Source organism: Semicossyphus pulcher, unplaced genomic scaffold (genome assembly GCF_022749685.1).
Source record: "Semicossyphus pulcher isolate SPU_LCO1_2020_fin unplaced genomic scaffold, fSemPul1.0.p SCAF_15, whole genome shotgun sequence".
Classification (NCBI taxonomy): domain Eukaryota; kingdom Metazoa; phylum Chordata; class Actinopteri; order Labriformes; family Labridae; genus Semicossyphus; species Semicossyphus pulcher.
The window spans coordinates 29,895,749-29,915,169 of record NW_027211659.1 but is presented as its reverse complement, the minus strand read 5'-3'; the positions used below and the strand labels follow the sequence as shown (position 1 = coordinate 29,915,169).

Genomic DNA, 19,421 nt, shown 5'->3' with positions numbered 1-19,421 from the left:
TCAGAAATGTTACAAACAGAAAATCGAACTTGATGTGAGATAATCAGAAAACACATTTTAGTCTTGCTGTCACAGCACAATCAAACAATTACCTCACTTTACTTTTGTGATCACATCATCACAGATTGAATTTAAACTCCGTTTTCCAGAACCCAACACCCGTCTACAACCATTTGCTTTGTATTATACCATTTTTCATCTGATTGTCATTAAAAATTTGTGATGTATGTGACTGAGAACTACATCTGCGAGTTAATACAACACAAGCAATGATCAAGACAGGAGGGAACAAAGTCAATAAGTGCCAGCAAACAGCTTCAAGGGCGATCGGACACTGGTGTCGACAGGCAGTGCACGGGGCGTTTTTAAATAATTATCATCACCAGCAACATCAACAAGGTCAAATTGGTCATCATTGCCATCATAAATATCCTAATCAACATAAACAACATGCTCAATGTCATCATCACACTCTGTTAATGACCTGCGCCTTGCAACCTCAATGAGTTTTACTGTCGATGGGAAAGACAATGGGACAGTCCTGACACCATCCCTCGGGACTCAACTCAACAACTACAGCTTATAACCTCCACCTCTCCTCATACCACAGCAACAACTCTCTCTATCATGGAGAGAGATGTTAACAGGATTTTTAATCAAAGGACCGGACTCTGTCTCCCCCTCCACCCTGAGGCACTGTGCCGATCAGCTGTCTCCGGTGTTCACAGACATCTTCAACACCTCACTAGAGACCTGTCACGTGCCAGCCTGCTTCAAGGCCTCCACCATCACTCCTGTCCCCAAAAAGCCGAGGACCACAGGACTTAATGACTACAGACCCATCGCCCTGACCTCTGTGGTGGTGAAGTCATTTGAGTGCCTGGTGCTCTCATACCTCAGGTACATCACAGACCCTCTCCTGGACCCCCTGCAGTTCACCTACAGAGCCAACAGGTCCGTAGACGACGCCGTCAACATCCTCTTCATCCTCCAGCATCTGGACTCAGCAGGAACCTATGCCAGGATCCTGTTTGTTATTTCAGCTCTGCCTTCAACACGATCATCCCAGCTCTGCTTCAGGACAAGCTCTCCTAGCTGAACGTGCCCGAGTCCACCTGCAGGCGGATCACAGACTTCCTGTCTGACAGGAGGCAGCAGGTGAAGCTGGGGAAACACGTCTCTGACTCCAGGACCATCAGCACCGGCTCCCCTCAAGGCTGCGCTCTTTCCCCTCTGCTCTTCTCCCTGTACACCAACAGCTGCGCCTCCAGTCATCAGTCCGTCAAGCTCCTGAAGCTCACGGACGACACCACCCTCATTGGACTCATCTCTGGTGGGGACGAGTCTGCCTACAGGTGGGACATTGACCACCTGATGACCTGGTGTGGTGAAAACAACCTGGAGCTTAATGCTCTGAGGACAGTGGAGATGGTTGTGGATTTTAGGAAGAAAGCAGCCACACCTGCCCCCATCTTCTAAACCGCCCTCGTTGAGTCCATCCTCACCTGCTCCATCACCGTCTGGTACACTGCTGCTACTGCCAGGGACAAGGGCAGGCTGCAGCATATCATCCGCTCTGCACAGGATGACCCCTCTCACCCCGGTCACAGTCTGTTTGAGACCCTCCTCTCTGGCAAGAGGCTGCGCTCCATCAGGACCAAAACCTCTCGACACAGGAACAGTTTCTCCCCATCTGCTGCCAGCCTCGTCAACAAGGAATTTGTTCAGTTTGTGATAAAAGCATGAAACTTGGTACATTTATAGCCAAAGGCATTCCCAAAAGAATTGGATATGAAGGCATCATGAATTTTCAACATGGCATCCATGGCAGCCATTTTTCAAAATGGCCGCCAGCAACAACTGTTTTCTTATGAGTGATGGATATAATGTGATACTACAGACAAAATTAGTTGAATTTCTTTACCATACATAGTACTTGGTAATTGTCTTTTGGATAATTGAAAATTGTCATTGAAAATTCGAGATGGCCGCCATTTTTCAAGATGGCAGCTGTAACTGGTATGACTGTCTGATATGGGTGATATTGGTGTCAAATCACTCATTTTTTATGATGCAGAATTCAAATATGGAACTTTGTAATTGGCCAGAGGCTTCCGTCTATGTCACAAATGAATATGACCAAAGTTTCTTTCAAGATGGCAGTCATGGCAGGCATCAAAATTGGAATTGCAATAAAATAGAGCTAGTAATCCGAATTTCCCCCCCTGAGGATCAATAAAGGATTATCTTAACTTATCTATTTTTTTGGAATTAGAATTTTGATCCAATAAACTCAAAAATCCCTATATCTGCAAAATGAAAACTGAACCATTGTATGAATGGAAATGTAATAGAGTGGATGTCGAAGCACAGCTAGGGCACACTGCTGACACCACTGCTGTGAAACTCAGCATGGGGTTCAGTGCCAGTTAATACACTCAGTGGGCCTGAGGGAGAATGTTCCAAGACCATTGACCGCTTGCCAGCATACTACACTGTGGTCCACCCTGTTGCTAGCAATGTGAAGGTCTCACAGGTTCCAGAAACCAGGGTAGAATCACTCACTAGAGATGGCTACAGCCAGCATACCAAGGAAGAGTACCAGTGGTTGGACAATGCAAGAGACGTCATTGAAAACAAAACCACTGCAGATGATTCATTGGATACCTCTTGGGCTGCCTTCCATGCTAGCCGACAGCCACTAGGAATTTGTGCCACATGTTCCACTGTTTCAGGTAAGTGCTCACACTGTGGCCATGATCAAGCATTCACTTGATGTCATAAGTAAAGCTGTGAAACACTTGAATCCTGGCCAGAGTCCTGTGGTCACATTTGACCAACCACTATATGCCCTGGCAAAACAGTGGGCAGAGAAATATGGTGAAGACAAGCTGCTGGTTATGTTTGGTCGGCTACATATTGAGAAGGCGGCACTGAAGATGTTGGGGAACCGCTTACAAGGAAGTGGTTGGGTTGAAGCACTAGTACAAGCTGACATCTCATCTCCAGGGACAGCTGACTCCTTCCTCAAAGCAGCCCATGTATCTCGCACCATGAGAGCCCATCAAATCACAGCAGGAGCTCTAAATGTTCTGCAGCACCGGGCTTATGACAGATATTGTCAAACACAAACAGATCAAGTTCCTCTAGCGTTTGAAGCTTGGTGCAGCCAGAGAGCGGAAAACATCCCACAGTTTCAGGACTGGTCTATTGTTCTTGAGCTAGAGCTGCTTGTGCTGGTCTTGTTGCGGTCATTGTGAGAGGCATCTTTCTCCATGTACCTTGATGCACTAACAGAACTAGCCAAATGGTTTCATGCAATGGATCATACCCATTATGCAAGATGGATTCCAGTTCACCTGAGAGACATGGCTGAACTTCCAAGGACACACCTGAGCATAGTCAGGTGTTCAGGGCAGGCAATTCCACCGTCCAGAAGACCAAGAAGGTGTTTTCCTCCATGGCCATTGACCAGGCCCATGAGTAGATCAATGCCTGCATCAAAGGAGATGGTGGTGCTGTGGGCCTCACTGACAACCCATCTGCACTATTGCGATGGATGGTAGCAGGACCAGAAGTTGCCCGATCCAAGCAGGAGTTTGAGATTGGTTCGAAAAAATCAGATGACACGCGTCACCATGACCAAACAACAAGTGTCCAGGTCTCTTTAATCAAAGATGTTTTGGTCAGTGCAATGGAACATTCTGAAAACCCATTTGAAGAAGAAAGCAAGGACCTGATTTAAGACCTGCCAGTGGACGACACTATAACAAGAAATAAGTTGATGGTGTTCAGTGCTTCAACCGTGAATAGAGTATCAAAACACACACAGAAATTGGTCTCTTTCAAACAGGACATGGAGCGCTTTTCAAGATTTCATTGCTTGCCAGACCAGAGATGGAAACCTACATGAGTTCTTTCGACACGAGAACCAATCATGTCCACCAGCGCTGTCTGATGGGGGAGGTCTTCGTCTGGGACTGAAGAGTGATCTGCATAAGAGTGCATACGCTGCCAGTCCGAAGGTTACCTGCACTATTGTAGATGGGGCAGCCATCATCCAGATGCTGAAACCAAGTTCAGTAAAAACCTTCAATGACTATGCCCATGTGATCTCCATGTGACCAGAAGATTTGAAAGTGTGTCCAGGCTTGATCTGGTGTGGGACTGCTACTTGTCTGAGTCTCTGAAAGTTGCTACAAGAACAAAGCGTGGGATAGAGGTTCAGAGACGTGTCGTAGGTGCTGCAGCCATTCCCAGGAACTGGCAAAACTTTCTTAGAGTTGACAGCAATAAGACTGAGTTGTTTGCCTTGCTCTCAGATGCTCTGCTCAGATCGTTAGTGCTGGAGGATAAGCAGCTTGTTGTCACTAAAGATATGGAAGTCCTTAGCAAGCCACCACTCACAGATAGGTCTTCGATTGCTCCTTGTACACATGAGGAAGTCGATAGTTGAATGTTATTACATGTACATCTGAAAAACCATGTGCACTACCAGTGTTCCATGCATTGACGGGTTGTGACACTGTGTCAAGCTTTGTTGGCCACGGGAAAAAGATTGCCTGGGCTGTGTTTCCTGAGCTGACACATGCCCTGTTGAAACTGTCTTCAGCCCCAAATGACAAACCACAGGAGGTAATGGCCACAATTGAGAGGCTTATAATCTTAGAAATAGATATGGCAAGGAGGAAGTTATTTGCGAAGAGACACAATGTACAGTCAATCCCTCTGACAAAGGCTGCCCTAGAAGAGCATGTCAAGAGACCAGTGTACCAAGGAGGCCACGTGTGGGGTCAGGTGCTGGTGTCCACACCAGAACTACCTTCACCGTGCAGATGGGGCTGGTCAAAGACACCTGAGGGGTACTATGAACCCTTCTGGACATGCCTACCAGATGCAGGCCAGTCCAGCTATGAACTTCTCTCCTGCTAATGTAAGAAGGGTTGTGTGGGGCAGTGCAAGTGCAAAAAGGCTCAGTTAGAGTGCACAGCCCTCTGTTACTGTGAAGGCGAATGTGAATAGTCTTTCCTGTGATAGAGCCTAGGTTTGGCCTCACTTAATATGAGTCTTTTGAGATAGAATGAAGCTTCTTAGAAATTCTAAAGTTCCTCATTTAAATTCTGCATCAAGAAAACTGTATAATTCGACACAGAGATCATCCATAACCAACCAGTCAACAGCACAGCTGAAAAATGGCGGCCATTTTGAATTTTCAATTCTCCGAAAGACAATTACTAAGTACTATGTATGGTAAACAAGTTTGGGTTTTGTTGCAAGTTTTTAGCTCTGCCTTTTGATTTCCCTTTTTTGTCTTTTGTTGGATTTTAGATTTTGTTTTTGCATTTTTTGCCTTTTGTTTATTAAACCTAAGTATCTAAGTCTGCATCTGGGTCCTCACCTTTTTGTTTCTATTGAAACTGTGACAGAAAAATAAAAGTGCTTGCAGGATTCCTAAAGAAAACATTAAACAAATGTAACAAAAAAATAAATGCACATGGTGAGCATTCTCAGATCCTTTTAACTTGGATTTCACGTTATTCCAGTTTCAAATTTAAATCAAATCAAATTTTATTTGTATAGCGCCAAATCATAACCAGAGTTATCTCAAGACACTTTACAGAAAGAGCAGGTCTAGACCAACTCTTTGTTCTGTTATTTAAAGAGAGGCCCAACATGAATCACCATGAGTAGCACTTAGCAACATTCGGCAAATTGGCAGAAAAACTTCCTCTAACAGGCAGAAACCTCGAGCAGAACCAGACTCATGTTGAACAGACATCTGCCTCGACTGGATGGGCCGAACATGGGATAGAAGGAGATGCAATGCAGTTGCAGATGCAGTTTGTATGTCAATGCTTATTTTTTCATGGTTCAAGGTTTTTGTGGAGGAAAATGAGCTAGTCAACTTGCCCAGCTTTCAGGACACTTCTCTGTGCAGTTACAAATCGACTGTGTCTGCGCTGTCAGATTGTTGTGTTACCCGAGTATTTGACTTTGGCACGGCACATTTTGCAAACAACATGGCTCTTGTCTTACTCCTTAGAGCCGTCTTTGTTGTGGAAGACAAAATTAGCCCACACTTCAGCCTTAGACGCCGCTGGAGCCTGTCTAACTCTTTCGGACCATGAATGTTATTGTTTGCTAATGCTAGCGCTATGTTAGGGATGTGGGCTTTTCGTTACGTAGGAGTGTTAGAGTGTTGGAGTCAAATGGCTGAACTGCCATCTAGTGGTCGGGGATTTAAACAGCACAACACAAATGAACCACTGCCTCGAATCGTTGCATGTAAATTATTAATATGTTTCCAATCGATACAGTATCACAAAACATAATATTGGGATATTGAATAGTATCAATATTTTCTTACACCCCTATAGCTGAGGGTTGTTAACAACAAATGTTGCTAGCGTCCCTGCTGCACTTATAGCCGCACATGCAGCTGTAGACACAAACACAAACAACGCAAAGATAGCAAAAAGTGAAATGAGAGCCTTCTCACGTACGTCCTATCCCTACATTGCAACCGGAAGTCCCCCCTTCATGTTTATTTCTTATGTGTGTGTGTGTGTGTGTGTGTCCAGGAGGAGCTGAAAGGTGAACACCTGAATGTAACCAAAATATCAGAGAACGGCAAGAAGCAGAGGAAGAACTGGACTCAGATGTGGAGCGTTCTGACCTCAGACCAGCTTCTGTTTTATAAAGAAAGACAACATGAAACTAGCCAGGTACGCCATATTTTATCTGTACTTCAGCTCTACTTCATCTCCACTGTCTCTTTACTTCATCTCTACTTCCTCTTTACTGTTGATCTACTTTGGCTGCTTCTCATGTCTCTTATCTCTCATGCTTCCTTCACTTGCGTCTTTCACTTGCATCTTAGTCCCTCCCACCAGAGATACATGGAGAGACGCGAGGAAACCAAGAGAGGAGAGAGGAAACTAGGAGAGGAGAGAGGAAACGAGGGAATGTTTTTTAAGAGACATGAGACGTCCTTTCCGATGAAGCGTCACGTGCTGCGACGTCCGTTTATGATGATCGCGTCAGCTGATCACCGCTGGATCAGCTGTCAGTCTGCTTTAACAGCTGTTTGTGTCTGCACACATGTGCTCTGTATTCATTCTAATGAAACACACAGTAACAGTGTTTCCTCTCTGTAACCTGTTACCTGTGTAACAAACACCTGCACATGAAGAACAGGCTGCAGTCTGTGTTCCTGCTGCATAGCCAGACGGACATTTCTTACAGCACTGTCTTTATATTATTTGTTCATTATTTACATTTTTGATCACTGATCATCTGATCTGAATTAATTATTTAATCAGCCCAAATACTGTCTGTTCATGAACTATGAACATTATTGATTAGGCTCAAAGTTTCAGGATAAATAGAAATCACGTCACGCTGATCAAACCCGACCTCACTGATGATCACGCTCACACGTAGTGTTACCTGCTGAAAAGTTAGCAGGGGAATAACTGATCATGACGAGAGGTATTTCTTTAGATTAAATTTAATAGAAATTAATCTGTTTTTGATACTTTTGATTTTTAGACAACTTATTTTCACTCAGATGTTGACTCAGAAAACAAATCAAATCTGCAGTTATTCACTGCATTTTATGACAAGTTATGATCAATATTTCGTTCTAAACAATCTCAGGTTATCAAATACCGACTCATTATACCGACGTTGTTTATAGTCGGTTTCGAGGCGCCCTGTAAAGTCTGTTTTAAGGTCCGCTTCTTCCCCTCTGCGATATGGACTGTACTTATACAGCGCTTTTCTACTCTTTGCGACCACTCAAAGCTGCTTTTACACGACATGTCACATTCACACACACATTAATACACAGATGGCAGAGGCTGCTACCTAAAGTGCCCAACTGTCGATCAGTCATCACATTCACACCTGTTGAATTTGAGAGAGTTTTTTCTGGTCTGTTTCCCTCTTAAAGTGTACCAGATTGATGCATCTCCCCGGATCATCTTGTAACACTCGACCTTTTTATTTTATCGAGGTTCAACGCTCAAGGGTTCTTTTAGGAGAAAAGAAAACCTATAACCCTTTTAAACAAAAATTTAAACAGGTACCAGAGAAAATATTAATATGAAATAAGTTTCACCCTTTTTACTATGTATTGACAGGCTACTTAGGTGATCAAAGCAATATGTGTCAATATCCTTCACCCAGCTCAATGCCACAAATAAAAATGTAATTACAACAAAAATAACTCTCTAAATCAGTCCAATATATATTCACAACCAACTAAAAGTCCAAATCTAACGAAATATGAACTTAATTGAACAAGTTCACTCGAATAGTCACTTTTAGTCCTTCTTTTCCCACCCCGAAAACAAACAATAAATCCGTCGATGCCGTCGTCCGTTTGTCCCCAAAACAAAAATCCTTCAGTTCGCTCACAAAACCAAAAATAATCCACAAAAAAAACGATCGAGCGCGACTGGTACCAGTACTCAAAATCCAGACAAAAAAGGATAGATCTCACCGAGAATCCGGAGGAAGAGTAATCCCAAAGTCTTTGTTCTTGGCGTCCTCATGCTGCGTTCAGCCGCGGGAGATGCCGGAACGGAGAGCTCGAATAATGTCCTTTTAATTTCCCTCACAGAACATTCAAAAGTCTATTTTTTCATTACATTTTTTTCACAACTGAATAGACTGTGTAGTAAAGGGCAGCTGCAGACTCTCGCCTGTCGCTCCCCAATTCAACCCTGCTGCGCCGAATCTCCCCCTTCGTCTACATCACATCCCCCTTAATCACCTCGGCACAGACGTACCTCTTAACTGGCACATACCCACATCCTTTTAATTTACAGTGGACAGTTTAATTTTCATAGCATTAAAAGGCAAAACAAACATTTTCACTCTTAGTGTCTTAGTTTTAAAACCTTCTAATGACCATTGATTTGACACTTTTTTTTTCAATGTGGCTCTGTCACAATCTTAAAGGGTTTGGAATGCCCGCATCGTAGTTTGACAAAATAGGGGCCAAAACAGCACCTTGCACAGGGCTCCCAAACAGCTAGAAACGGCCCTGCCTGTACGTACTTCACATACTTTAACTGTACTTTGTTTCCACTGAATGTCTACTGCAGCTCTACTGTATCTCTATTTTATCTGTACTTTATCTGTACTTCATCTCTGCTGTTTTTCTGCTTTATCTCAGTTTTGGTAAACAAATACTTTATCTCTATTTATCTTCAATTTATTAAGAGATTGATGTTTATTATTCGTACTTTATTTCTTATTAAACTTTTTGTCCCCAACTATATCTCTTTTAGTTTTGTGTCATTAAGTGAGACAACAGAATGAGTATCTGGTATTAAAATACTTAACCTGTACTTTATCTCTTGACTGTACTATGAGTTATGTCTTTTTATTGACTGTGTGTTACTTCTGACCTCATGTCCACCCTCTCTGGGTTTAGAAAGCAGGAAGTAAGACAGATGTAGTCCAGCTGTGTGGAGCCGTTATTGAGTGGACGACAGAGAAGTCGAGCAGGAAAAATGTCTTCCAGGTAACAAACTGATCAAATCTTCAGCTTATTGATATTTCTGTTGTGTATCGCTGATTAATTTTTACTGGTACTATTTAAAGTGAGGATTTTTTGCTGGTTATGAAACAGACTAAAAGTTCTATATCAGTGGTTCCCAACCGTTTTTTCCTTAGAGCCTCCCCGCTTGTATCTCAGAAAGGCTGAGCCCCCCCAGCCCGCACACACGTGCACCAAAACAATGAAGGGATTCATTCCAAATCTTTATTGGCAAAAATTAACACCAATCAGCCGATAGTTTGCAGAGGTGTGGCTGAGGGGGGCCCGGACCCCAGGTTGGGAACCACTGCGCTATATGATTACAAAGCAAACCAGACCATCAGCAACAAGACTATTTTTAATGCATGAAACTGCTGGCAGGGGGTCGTTGTCAGACGAAGGGATTAACTGCACGCTGCCTTTGTTTACATGTTACAGGGCAAACATTTAAAGTGAGTGATACATGTGACTGTTAGAGAAAGCAGGATGAGAGGTTTTCTTAAAAACCACAATTTAAGCATGTACAGGACAAAATCATCAAAGAGATAAGAGGTACGGCTTTGTCCACAGGGGGCGCCACAACCAACATAAACTAGTCGCTTTAATGGAAATGTATATGTTGTAAATATACATGTATATCGCTATATTGTTTTATAGTAACATATCTTAACATGTTTTTTTTCTGTGAGGTACCTTTTGTTACTTAATTCTATGTTATAATCTGGTCCAGATCACAACAAACACAGGAAGTGAGTACCTCCTCCAGGCTGACAGTTACTCCACTGCCACTAAATGGCATGATGCCATCAGAAAGAGCGTTACCTCTTCGGTAAGAACGTGCTTCCTTTCACTCTTCTGTTTCAAACCTGATATTACTTTTATTTAGCTTTTATTATCAGTGGATTCAAACCTAGAATGTATCTTAAGTCTGAACAACATTTCAAAGAAAACCAGTAAACAGATCTAAAAAAAGAGAAATCATCCCTGCAACAGTGGAGGCACCCTTCCTGTTATTGGTTCTAACCATTTGTTCAGACTAAAGCAGATGGAGGCTTTCCTCTGCGGAGGTCAAACAGCACAGATTACCTGCCGAGACACAGCTCTCTACCTGGACATGGTTCTGCCTCCCCCAGCAGCAAGCAACGCAACCCGGTGCACAGACGCTCCATCAGTAAGTAACTGAGAAAGACGTTATTACTGTGATAAATGATCTTATCAACAAAGAAACATAGCAGCTGTCATAAGTCAGAAAAGAGAAATCAGAAACAACTGAGCACAAATGGAGAAAAAGTTAAGATTCACTTGTAACGTTGTTGGGTGTAGTTAGAGAGAGCTGGCAGCGGGGCTAGTTAGCTCCGGAGTAGCCACTTAGCTTAAAGACTCGACAGATGAGGGAATGGAGATTTCCACAGTTCCACTTTATTTTATAATGCTAAACATCAACCATACAATGCCAGGTCTCAACAGCGCTATGTTCTATTATCATACATGAACAGAACATGGACTGCATAACCTGCACCAACTTGTTACTGATGAGAGTTCTCTCATGTGGACGTCAGTCAAAGTAACATATCAAGACTGAACACAACTTAACTCCAGCACATCACAGCAAAGCAGGAGGGAGACACCCCCGGTGGTACTACTTGGTACTGCAGCAACATCACAACTCTGACTGTTACACACTTCAACACATTTAAAGAGTCTTAGTATTTACTACTTTAAAATAAATGCTAAATGGACTGTACTTATGTAGAGCCTTTCTAGTCTTCTGACCACTCACGATGCTTTGACACTACATGTCGAGGCCACTGATAATCAAATCCTTTCCAGGAGCAATTCAGGGTGCAATGCTGTCAGAGCAAGTTACTTTGTAATAATTAGCTTTTCGATCAACATGTTGACCGGCAGCTAATGATGTGTCGATGTTGATTTTACAGACTGAAATACTGAAAACAGACAAAAACTTTCAGTTAGTAGTTGATGTTTTTCTGCAGACATGTTTGGCAGCTCAAAGCTGAAACACAGCACTTCCGACAGCGCCGACAAGAACGGAGTAAAGAACCGACTGAAGAAGTTCATCACCAGACGTCCGTCCATGAAGACTCTGCAGGAAAAAGGCCTCATCAAAGGTTCCTGCTATTTCCTTACAAAGTCCAACACGAGTGATATCAACAAGTAGACACAAAAACTTTTGTTACGTGTGTTAATGATAAGTCATTACATTTAGTGCAACATCAAGAATATTAAACGTCTAAGATTTACGTTTAATTATTATTACTGTTGTAACAATAATAATAATTATCAATGCCATGTCTGTCTCAGATCGAGTCTTCGGCTGCCATTTGTTGACTCTCTGCGAGCGCGAAGGACACACTGTGCCCAGGTTTGTTCAGATCTGTGTGGACGCCGTGGACAAGAGAGGTTTGTACAATATCAATCAACCAACCAATTAATTAAGTAACCAATTAAAAAAACCAATCAATCAATCAATGAACAAACCAACCAATCAATCAATTAACCTACCAACCAAACAAGCAAACAACTACCCAAGGAATGCATCAATCGACCAATCAATCAATCAATCAATAGACTAATGAACCAACCAACTAATCAATCAACCAATGAACCAACCGACCAATGAGCAAACCAACCAAACAACCAATCAACCAATCAATCAATCAATCAACTAATTAACCAATCAACCAAACAAACAAGTAATGCATCAAACAACCAATCAATTAATCAATCGATTTTTTATTCATATAACGTTACAAAAGTCATATAATGACACTAAACATAAAGAGCAGGGAAACAAGAACATTAGCTGTGCAGGCAGGCAGACCAACAGGAGCTTAGCTTAGCTTAGCATAGAGGCATGACTAATAGATGCACAAGACAAGAAGGTGCCACAGATGGTAGCCTTGGTACTGCGCTTCTAGTACTTTTTGTGTTTTTGTTTAGTCTTCTGCTCTCCCTTTCTGGTCACATTTACCAGAGAGGAACTTCTAAACATTGGGTTTTCCTCTGCTGAAACTTTTTCTCTGTAAAACCGAAACCGGAAAGTTTAACGGAGAGTCTAGAGCAGCGGCTCTATATGGAATTTGCCAGAGACACCAACGAGGGATGTGAGCAAGAGCACTCATGAAACTGAGGTATCGGGGATTACGCACTGCGCTACCGTCTATCCACCTGGCGAATGTCTTCTCTCTGGCTAACAAGATGGAAGGACTGCTGCTCCTCTACTGTAAAAATACGGACTTATGCAGATCCGTTTCACCAAAACCTAGCTCAGTGAACACATCCCAGAAAGCTCACTACATCTACCGGCCCAGCTTTACGGAGTGTAATGGAGCTTTCGGGAAAGACGAGGGGAGGCGGAACCTGCTTCTTTATTAACGAAGGTTGGTGTACAGATGTCGCAGTGTTAAAGAGGTCATGCAGCCCTCACCTGGAGACTCTTTTTCTGGACTGTAAACCCTTTTATTCACCGCAGGAGTTTTCCTCATTTGTTCTGGTCGGTGTGTAACTGAGGCATTATAACACCTGGCAGACCAGATCACAGACATGGATAAAAAACATCTAGACTCCCTGCTCATCAGTCTGGGGGATTTTAAGAGAGCAAACCTCAGCCATGAACTGCCAAAATATAAACAGACATTCAAGACCACTGTTACACAGTTTTAAAGGACTCATATCGCTCTGTTCCCCGTGCAGCTTTGGGACTCTCTGACCACTGTCTGGTCCATCTTATTCCTATCTACAAGCAGAAATTAAAATCTGCTCAGCCTGTAGTGAAGACAGTGAAGAAATAGACAGACAAGTCAAAACTGAAGTTACAGGCCTGCTTTGACTGTATGCACTGGAGTGTTTTTTAAGCTGCAGCCACATACCTAGATGAACTTACTGACACTGGGACATCGTACATTAGCTTTTGTGTGTGCAGACCAAAACCTTCTGCACATACAACAACACTAAACCCTGGTTCACATCAAAACTCAGGCAGCTATGTCAAGCCAAGGAGGAGGCCCATAGAAGTGGGGATGTGGTCCTGCACAAGCGATGTTCTGCATGTAGCTTTTCAGCCAACGACCCTGCATCAGTGTGGAGAGGCCTGCAGAACATCACCAATTACAGGAGACCATTCCCCCACCCTGTGGAAAACCGCCAACTGGCCTGAACATCTTCTACTGCAGGTTTGAAAAGAACTCTTTCACAACCCTCACCCACTCCAACTTCAAAGGGCTACCTGCACCCCCTGTCAACCCCTCCCCTCTGACCCCTCACCTGCACTAGGGATCTGTGAAGAGGATGTGTGTCAGCTCTTTCAGAGGCGGAAGATCATGAAGGCTCCAGGACCTGACGGTGTCTCCCTCCTGCCTGAGAGTCTGTGCTGACCAGCTGGCCCCCATCTTCACCCAGATCTTCAACAGATCTCTGAAACTGTGTGAAGTCCCCTCCTGCTTCAAACGCTCCACCATCATTTCGGTCCCCAAGAAACCCTCCATCACAGAGCTGAATGACTAGGTCAAGGTCAAGGTATCAGGCCCGTTGCCCTGACGTCTGTGGTCATGAAATCCTTTGAAAGACTGGTGTTGAGTCACCTGAAGGACATCACAGGCCCCCTGCTGGACGGTGGATGGTGCGGTCAACATGGGACTGCATTACATCCTGCATCACCTCGACTCCCCAGGGATCTACACGAGGATCCTGTTTGTGGACTCATCCCTGAAATCCTCCACCACAAACTCACCCAGGCCTCCGTGCACGCCCCCGCCTGTCAGTGGATCACCAACTTCCTGACTGACAGGAGGCAGCAGTTGAGGCGTGGAAACATCACATCCAGCACCCAGACAATCAGCACTGGCGCCCCCCAGGGGTGTGTGCTCTCCCCACTGCTCTTCTCCCTCTACACTATGACTGCACCTCAGGGGACCCCTCTGTGAAACTCCTGAAGTTTGCAGATGACACGACGGTTATCGGCCTCATCTGGGATGGTGACTGACTGTGGAGACGACAGTGGACTTTAGGAGAAGCCCCCCCCCTCACAATCCTCAACAGCACAGTGTCTTCTGTTGACACCTTCAGGTTCCTGGGATCCACTATCTCCAAGGACCTGAAGTGAACCTCCCACATAGACACTGTCAGGAAAAAGGCCCAGCAGAGGATGTACTTCCTGAGACAGCTCAGGAAATTCAACCCACCTCAGGAGCTGCTGATCATGTTTTCCTCCACCATCATCCAGTCTGTTCTCTGCATGTCCATCACTGTCTGGTTTGGATCTGCCACCAAACAGGACAAGAACAGACTGCAGCTGACAATCAGGTGTGCAGAGAGGATCATTGGAACTAACCTGCCCTCCGTCCAGGACTTATATCAGTCCGGGGTCAGGAAACGGGCAGGTAACTGCAGACCTCTCACACCCTGGTCACAAACTGTCTGAACTTCTCCCCTCCAGCAGACGTTACAGAGCACTGTACGCAAAAAAAAACCTGACGCAGAAACAGTTTCTTTCCCCAGGCCATCACTGTGATGAACAGCTAACTCAGCCAGAGAGTCAGGGACAATAAATGTGTAATAACCTAATTTTTGTTTTTCTAAAGATTTTACAGCTGAAGATAGACAGGAAATGTTGGGAGTAGAGAGTGGGGGATGACATGCACCAAATGATTGGCAGACCGGGAGTCGAACCAGCGATCATTGCAACGAGGACTATACATGGGGCGCCTGCTCTACCAACTGAGATAAACCGCCAATCAATCAATCAATCAAATTATATTTGTTAGCACCAAATCATCACCAAATTTATCTCGAGACACTTTAAAGAGAGACCAGGGGTCCGTTTCAGAAAGCGGGTTTAGTGAAAACCCCGGGTTTGTTAACCCTGAGATGAGGGAAACCTCGGGTTTGCCGTTTCAGAAAGAGAGGTAACTTCAACTCTGAGTTGGTTACTATGGTAACTGTGTCTGTGAACCTCACCTGGTCGCGAGCAGGTTTTCTTCAGGACACTCAGAGTTTCGCTCTGTCTCCTCCCTCTAGAATATAAAACCCTCATTCACTTCCTCATTCATTCAGCCCGTCTCATGCGTGTGTTTGAGCGGTTAGTCTCTGTGCTGCTCTGACCCATCAAATAAGAACGCCATAAGTTATTGGATTTTTTTTTTTTTTAAACTAACACAATTCAGTTTAATCAACATAAATTATAATGTATATGAAGTCAGCATTGTTTTTCTCCCGCTGGATTGCTCCTAAGTTAATCTAAATTTTAGCTTCCGGTCGTGATTAAGTATTAAATAAACAGACCAGTTCAAACTTGCAAATTTACTCGAGCAGCAGTTTCTTCCCACACCGCTTCTCTCTCTTTTGCAGCTGCAGCCGTGTTACTTTATTTTGCTGACACTGCAGACAACATTTGACCTTATTATGTGTCCTTTCCTGCTGCTGTATTTGCAGGTCTGACGCGTGGTGTAGACGGGGGCATGGAAGAGGGACAGGTCAAACCGCACAGAGTCATTTGGGGTGTGGCTGCGGTGTCCTCGGACAGGCTTGGGGATTTCAGGGGGGCTAAAGCTGCCTGGAGTTGCTGAGCCCCTTCGGGGGCGGGACATGACTGGCCTATGGCTGCTGGCACTCCTGAACACCTGAATTTGAATCATGAATTTGAAATTTAGTTGTGAGGAAACAGACAGAAATACATAAATACAGAATCGTTTCAAACAATGAAAAGCATATTGGAAAATAAATTTCCTGGATCCTGAAGCTTTTCAGTGACAGGCCATCCACATCCAGAGACTTGCAGTCTCGCCTGTACATCACCCAGGCATTCGTGAAGCTGACATCTAGTGCGTAGGCAAACAGCCGCATGTACCACCTCTTCGATTTCATGGGGTTACGGTAGAGGTGGACCAGCATGTCACTTTTGTCAATGCCCCCCATGTTGGTATTGTAGCTCTTGATAAGAGCAGGGCAGGTCACGTCCTCCTTCCTCTTGGTGTCACTGCAGTATCGGGAGACTGAGGACGTGGGCTGCACTCCCATGTCGGTGGACAGCAGAGTGACAACCTTGTTGTCTTTCCACCTAACAGCCAGGATCCCATCGTCACTGAGGACGTAGTTGCAGGTGCCACGAGGCACAGCCTTCTTCTCCATCTCCTTGATGGACCTGAGAGGAGGTTTGCCAATTCGGTTGTCCCTGGCTGTCCCTGTGTACCTGCAGGTGCGATTTTCACATGTTGCTCTGTGAAATAACATAACATATACCTGCAGTTCTTGTTCCTGAGGTACCACACAATCTCCAGGCTGCTGAAGAAGTTGTCTGCAAAGATGGCTGTGGTTGTGAAAGACGACATGGTGCTGGCCAGGACAGAGACGATCTGGCTGGTGGCACCCATGGCTTCCTGTTCAGGCGTCATCCGGACACCATGGGCCTCTAGAGTAGTCTTCCCCTGGTATAGTACCATGTCATGGATGAAGCCATCCTCAGAAGCCCTGGCAAACAACTTGAATCCCCATTTGTCAGGCTTGTTCTTTATGTATTGCCTCAGGTTGCCAGCTGTCTTGCCTTTGTAGGCAACCATGACCTCATCCACAGACTGCTTGGGGGTCTGCAGCTCACTCCTGAAGGCAGTATTCAGGAAGCTGAACAGTGGCTGGATCTTGAAAAAAATGGTCATTGGTGCCAGGGATGTTGGTGTTGTCATTGAAATGGACAAGCCTCTTCAGCAGCCTGAACCTCTTAGATGACATGAGGTTTGCAACTTGAAGGACCCTGGTCTCCATTGCCCAGTAGTCATCTACAGATGGGAGCATATTTATCCCCATGTCCAGGTCAGCCTTTTTCCAGGTGGTTTGCCTGGCTGCTTGCCGCCTCCTCTTAGTGGGCCTCCTAGTAGGTTCTGGCTGGTCTCTGACTTCTGCGTCATCATCGTCGTTGTTATCTTCGTCGCTGTCGTCCCCGTTGCTGTCGTCCCCATCGCTGTCGTCCTCAATCGCCTCAACTGCAGGCCACATGCATTTCCTCTTGGCAGAGGAGCTCTCATCTCTTGGGCCTGGAGTGTCCAAGTTACAGGTGGGTGGGATGAAGTCAGGGTCTGTCACGTCATCATCTTCTTCCTCGGATCACCTGTACTCTCTCCACCTGCTCTCTCATCACCTGTACTCTCTCCACCTGTTCTCTAAGTTGCTGAGGGCTAAACCAGGTGTGTTATAAGTAGGAATGAGGTGGGGCTCCTTTTTGTAGATTGAAATAAAATATTACTAATGAGTAGTGTTATTAGTATATTTGCCGTACATGTGAAAAACAAACTGAATTCATCTAAAAGAATTTCCTGTTTTTCATTGCAATAAAAATATTGCAGATAATAATGAGGTCACAGTTTGTCTTGCTGCTTTAAAACAGCTGAAATGTGATGATCTATGGAAACTATCCTGTCTTCTTTTTGACGCCGTCTTTTGTGGATACCGGATGAAGAATAGAGGAACAACCTAAATGAATGAATGCACATGAGTGAATGAGAGAATGTTCTTATGAAAGAGAGTGAACTTTGTCAACTTCACAAATAGAAATAAACCAGTTAGTGTTTGGTGCCAGTCACTGCTTAACTAAGTCTTCTTCTTTTGTTTGAAGTGAGTTTTTTTCCATAAATATATAATTATTGGACTTTGTGGTTTCAGGTCTGGAAGTTGACGGGATCTACAGAGTCAGTGGAAATCTTGCCACAATCCAGAAACTTCGCTTCATTGTCGATCAAGGTCAGTTCAACAGAAACCTCTACTTCCTGTCTGAACGTAACTGTCTGTTCCAGCACTTTCTCCTACATGTAAATTATGTTAATTTAAGACAGACAGACATTCTATTTCATTCTTTACTGACCGACAGAGGTGGTGTCATCACTGGATATGATCCGTTTCTCGTACATGCAGGTCAAGTATCTTATATCAACGACAAAGAGCCCATGACATTACAAAAGATGTTCCTTTAATTCTTCTCCCAACTAATCTGCAAATAAATGGATGAAAGCTATCAGGGCCGCACTTGTTGCCTAAATGCTAATGTTTCTGCTTGCTGGGACTGGCATGTCAATACCTTACATTAAGGGGAAAGAAGAACGAATAGGTATGCAAACAGAGGTCGTTTCTGGATCCAATTTTTTTTTGCTGTGAAACCACGTGTTTCACTTGTTGCAACCGCTATATCCACTTCACAGCAACAAATAGCGCTGCAGTTTTTTTCTGGCTCCCTGGCAAGTGCTTTGCTTGTTGAAGCGTGTAACATGGTTTATCTATCACTTTTTATTTTTCTCCCTACTCTTCTCTACATGATATTAGCACTGTTGCTGTCCCTGCAATCCTCTGGTGTGGGTGCTTCTGTCCAAAGTGTAAGTGATACATCCCTGCAGGCATTAGCCTTTATAACCAGGGAGCTTGGCAAACTGATGTCAGTGCTTACCCTGACTCGACATCAGGTATGACCCCGGGTAGCTCAAGGGGAGCTGTAAGTGTTTGGCAGCAGGCCTTGGGAATACAGGTTGGTTAGACTCATCAGCAGCTTGCTAGCCTTTGGGATCAAACACCCCTACTGAGGCATCAACCTCAGAAGGGTTTTGACACTGGTCGCCCTTGACTGCCACTCCAAGCTGTGACACAGCTTAGTTGGTTCAAGTTTTTGAACCGTATTTCCACACCCCCATAGCTATTCATCACAGGCAGTCCCTTTAAGCAAGGCCTATCAGTTTAAGGTTCTCCTGTTTGGTCTTTCCCTAGTACCATGGGTCTTCACAAGATGCATGGGGGCAGCACTGGCCGCAGTGCAAGCCAATAATTTTCAATTGCTCCCGTATTCAGATGACTGGCTGATCTTTGCTCCATCCCAGGA

General features: G+C 44.4%; 1 protein-coding gene across 3 annotated transcripts in view; it reads left to right on the top strand.

Annotated features, from left to right (window-relative positions):
• The window catches only part of arhgap15 (Rho GTPase activating protein 15), a 37,383-nt gene that overhangs the window by 5,201 nt on the left and 12,761 nt on the right, over window positions 1-19,421 (top strand). For all 3 annotated transcript variants that reach the window (XM_069663323.1, XM_069663324.1, XM_069663322.1), the window contains 7 exons: window positions 6,582-6,725; window positions 9,446-9,535; window positions 10,281-10,379; window positions 10,586-10,721; window positions 11,545-11,679; window positions 11,873-11,971; window positions 18,221-18,298. In XM_069663323.1, coding sequence (XP_069519424.1) covers window positions 6,582-6,725; window positions 9,446-9,535; window positions 10,281-10,379; window positions 10,586-10,721; window positions 11,545-11,679; window positions 11,873-11,971; window positions 18,221-18,298 — 781 coding nt within the window. The remainder of the gene's footprint in view (window positions 1-6,581; window positions 6,726-9,445; window positions 9,536-10,280; window positions 10,380-10,585; window positions 10,722-11,544; window positions 11,680-11,872; window positions 11,972-18,220; window positions 18,299-19,421) is intronic.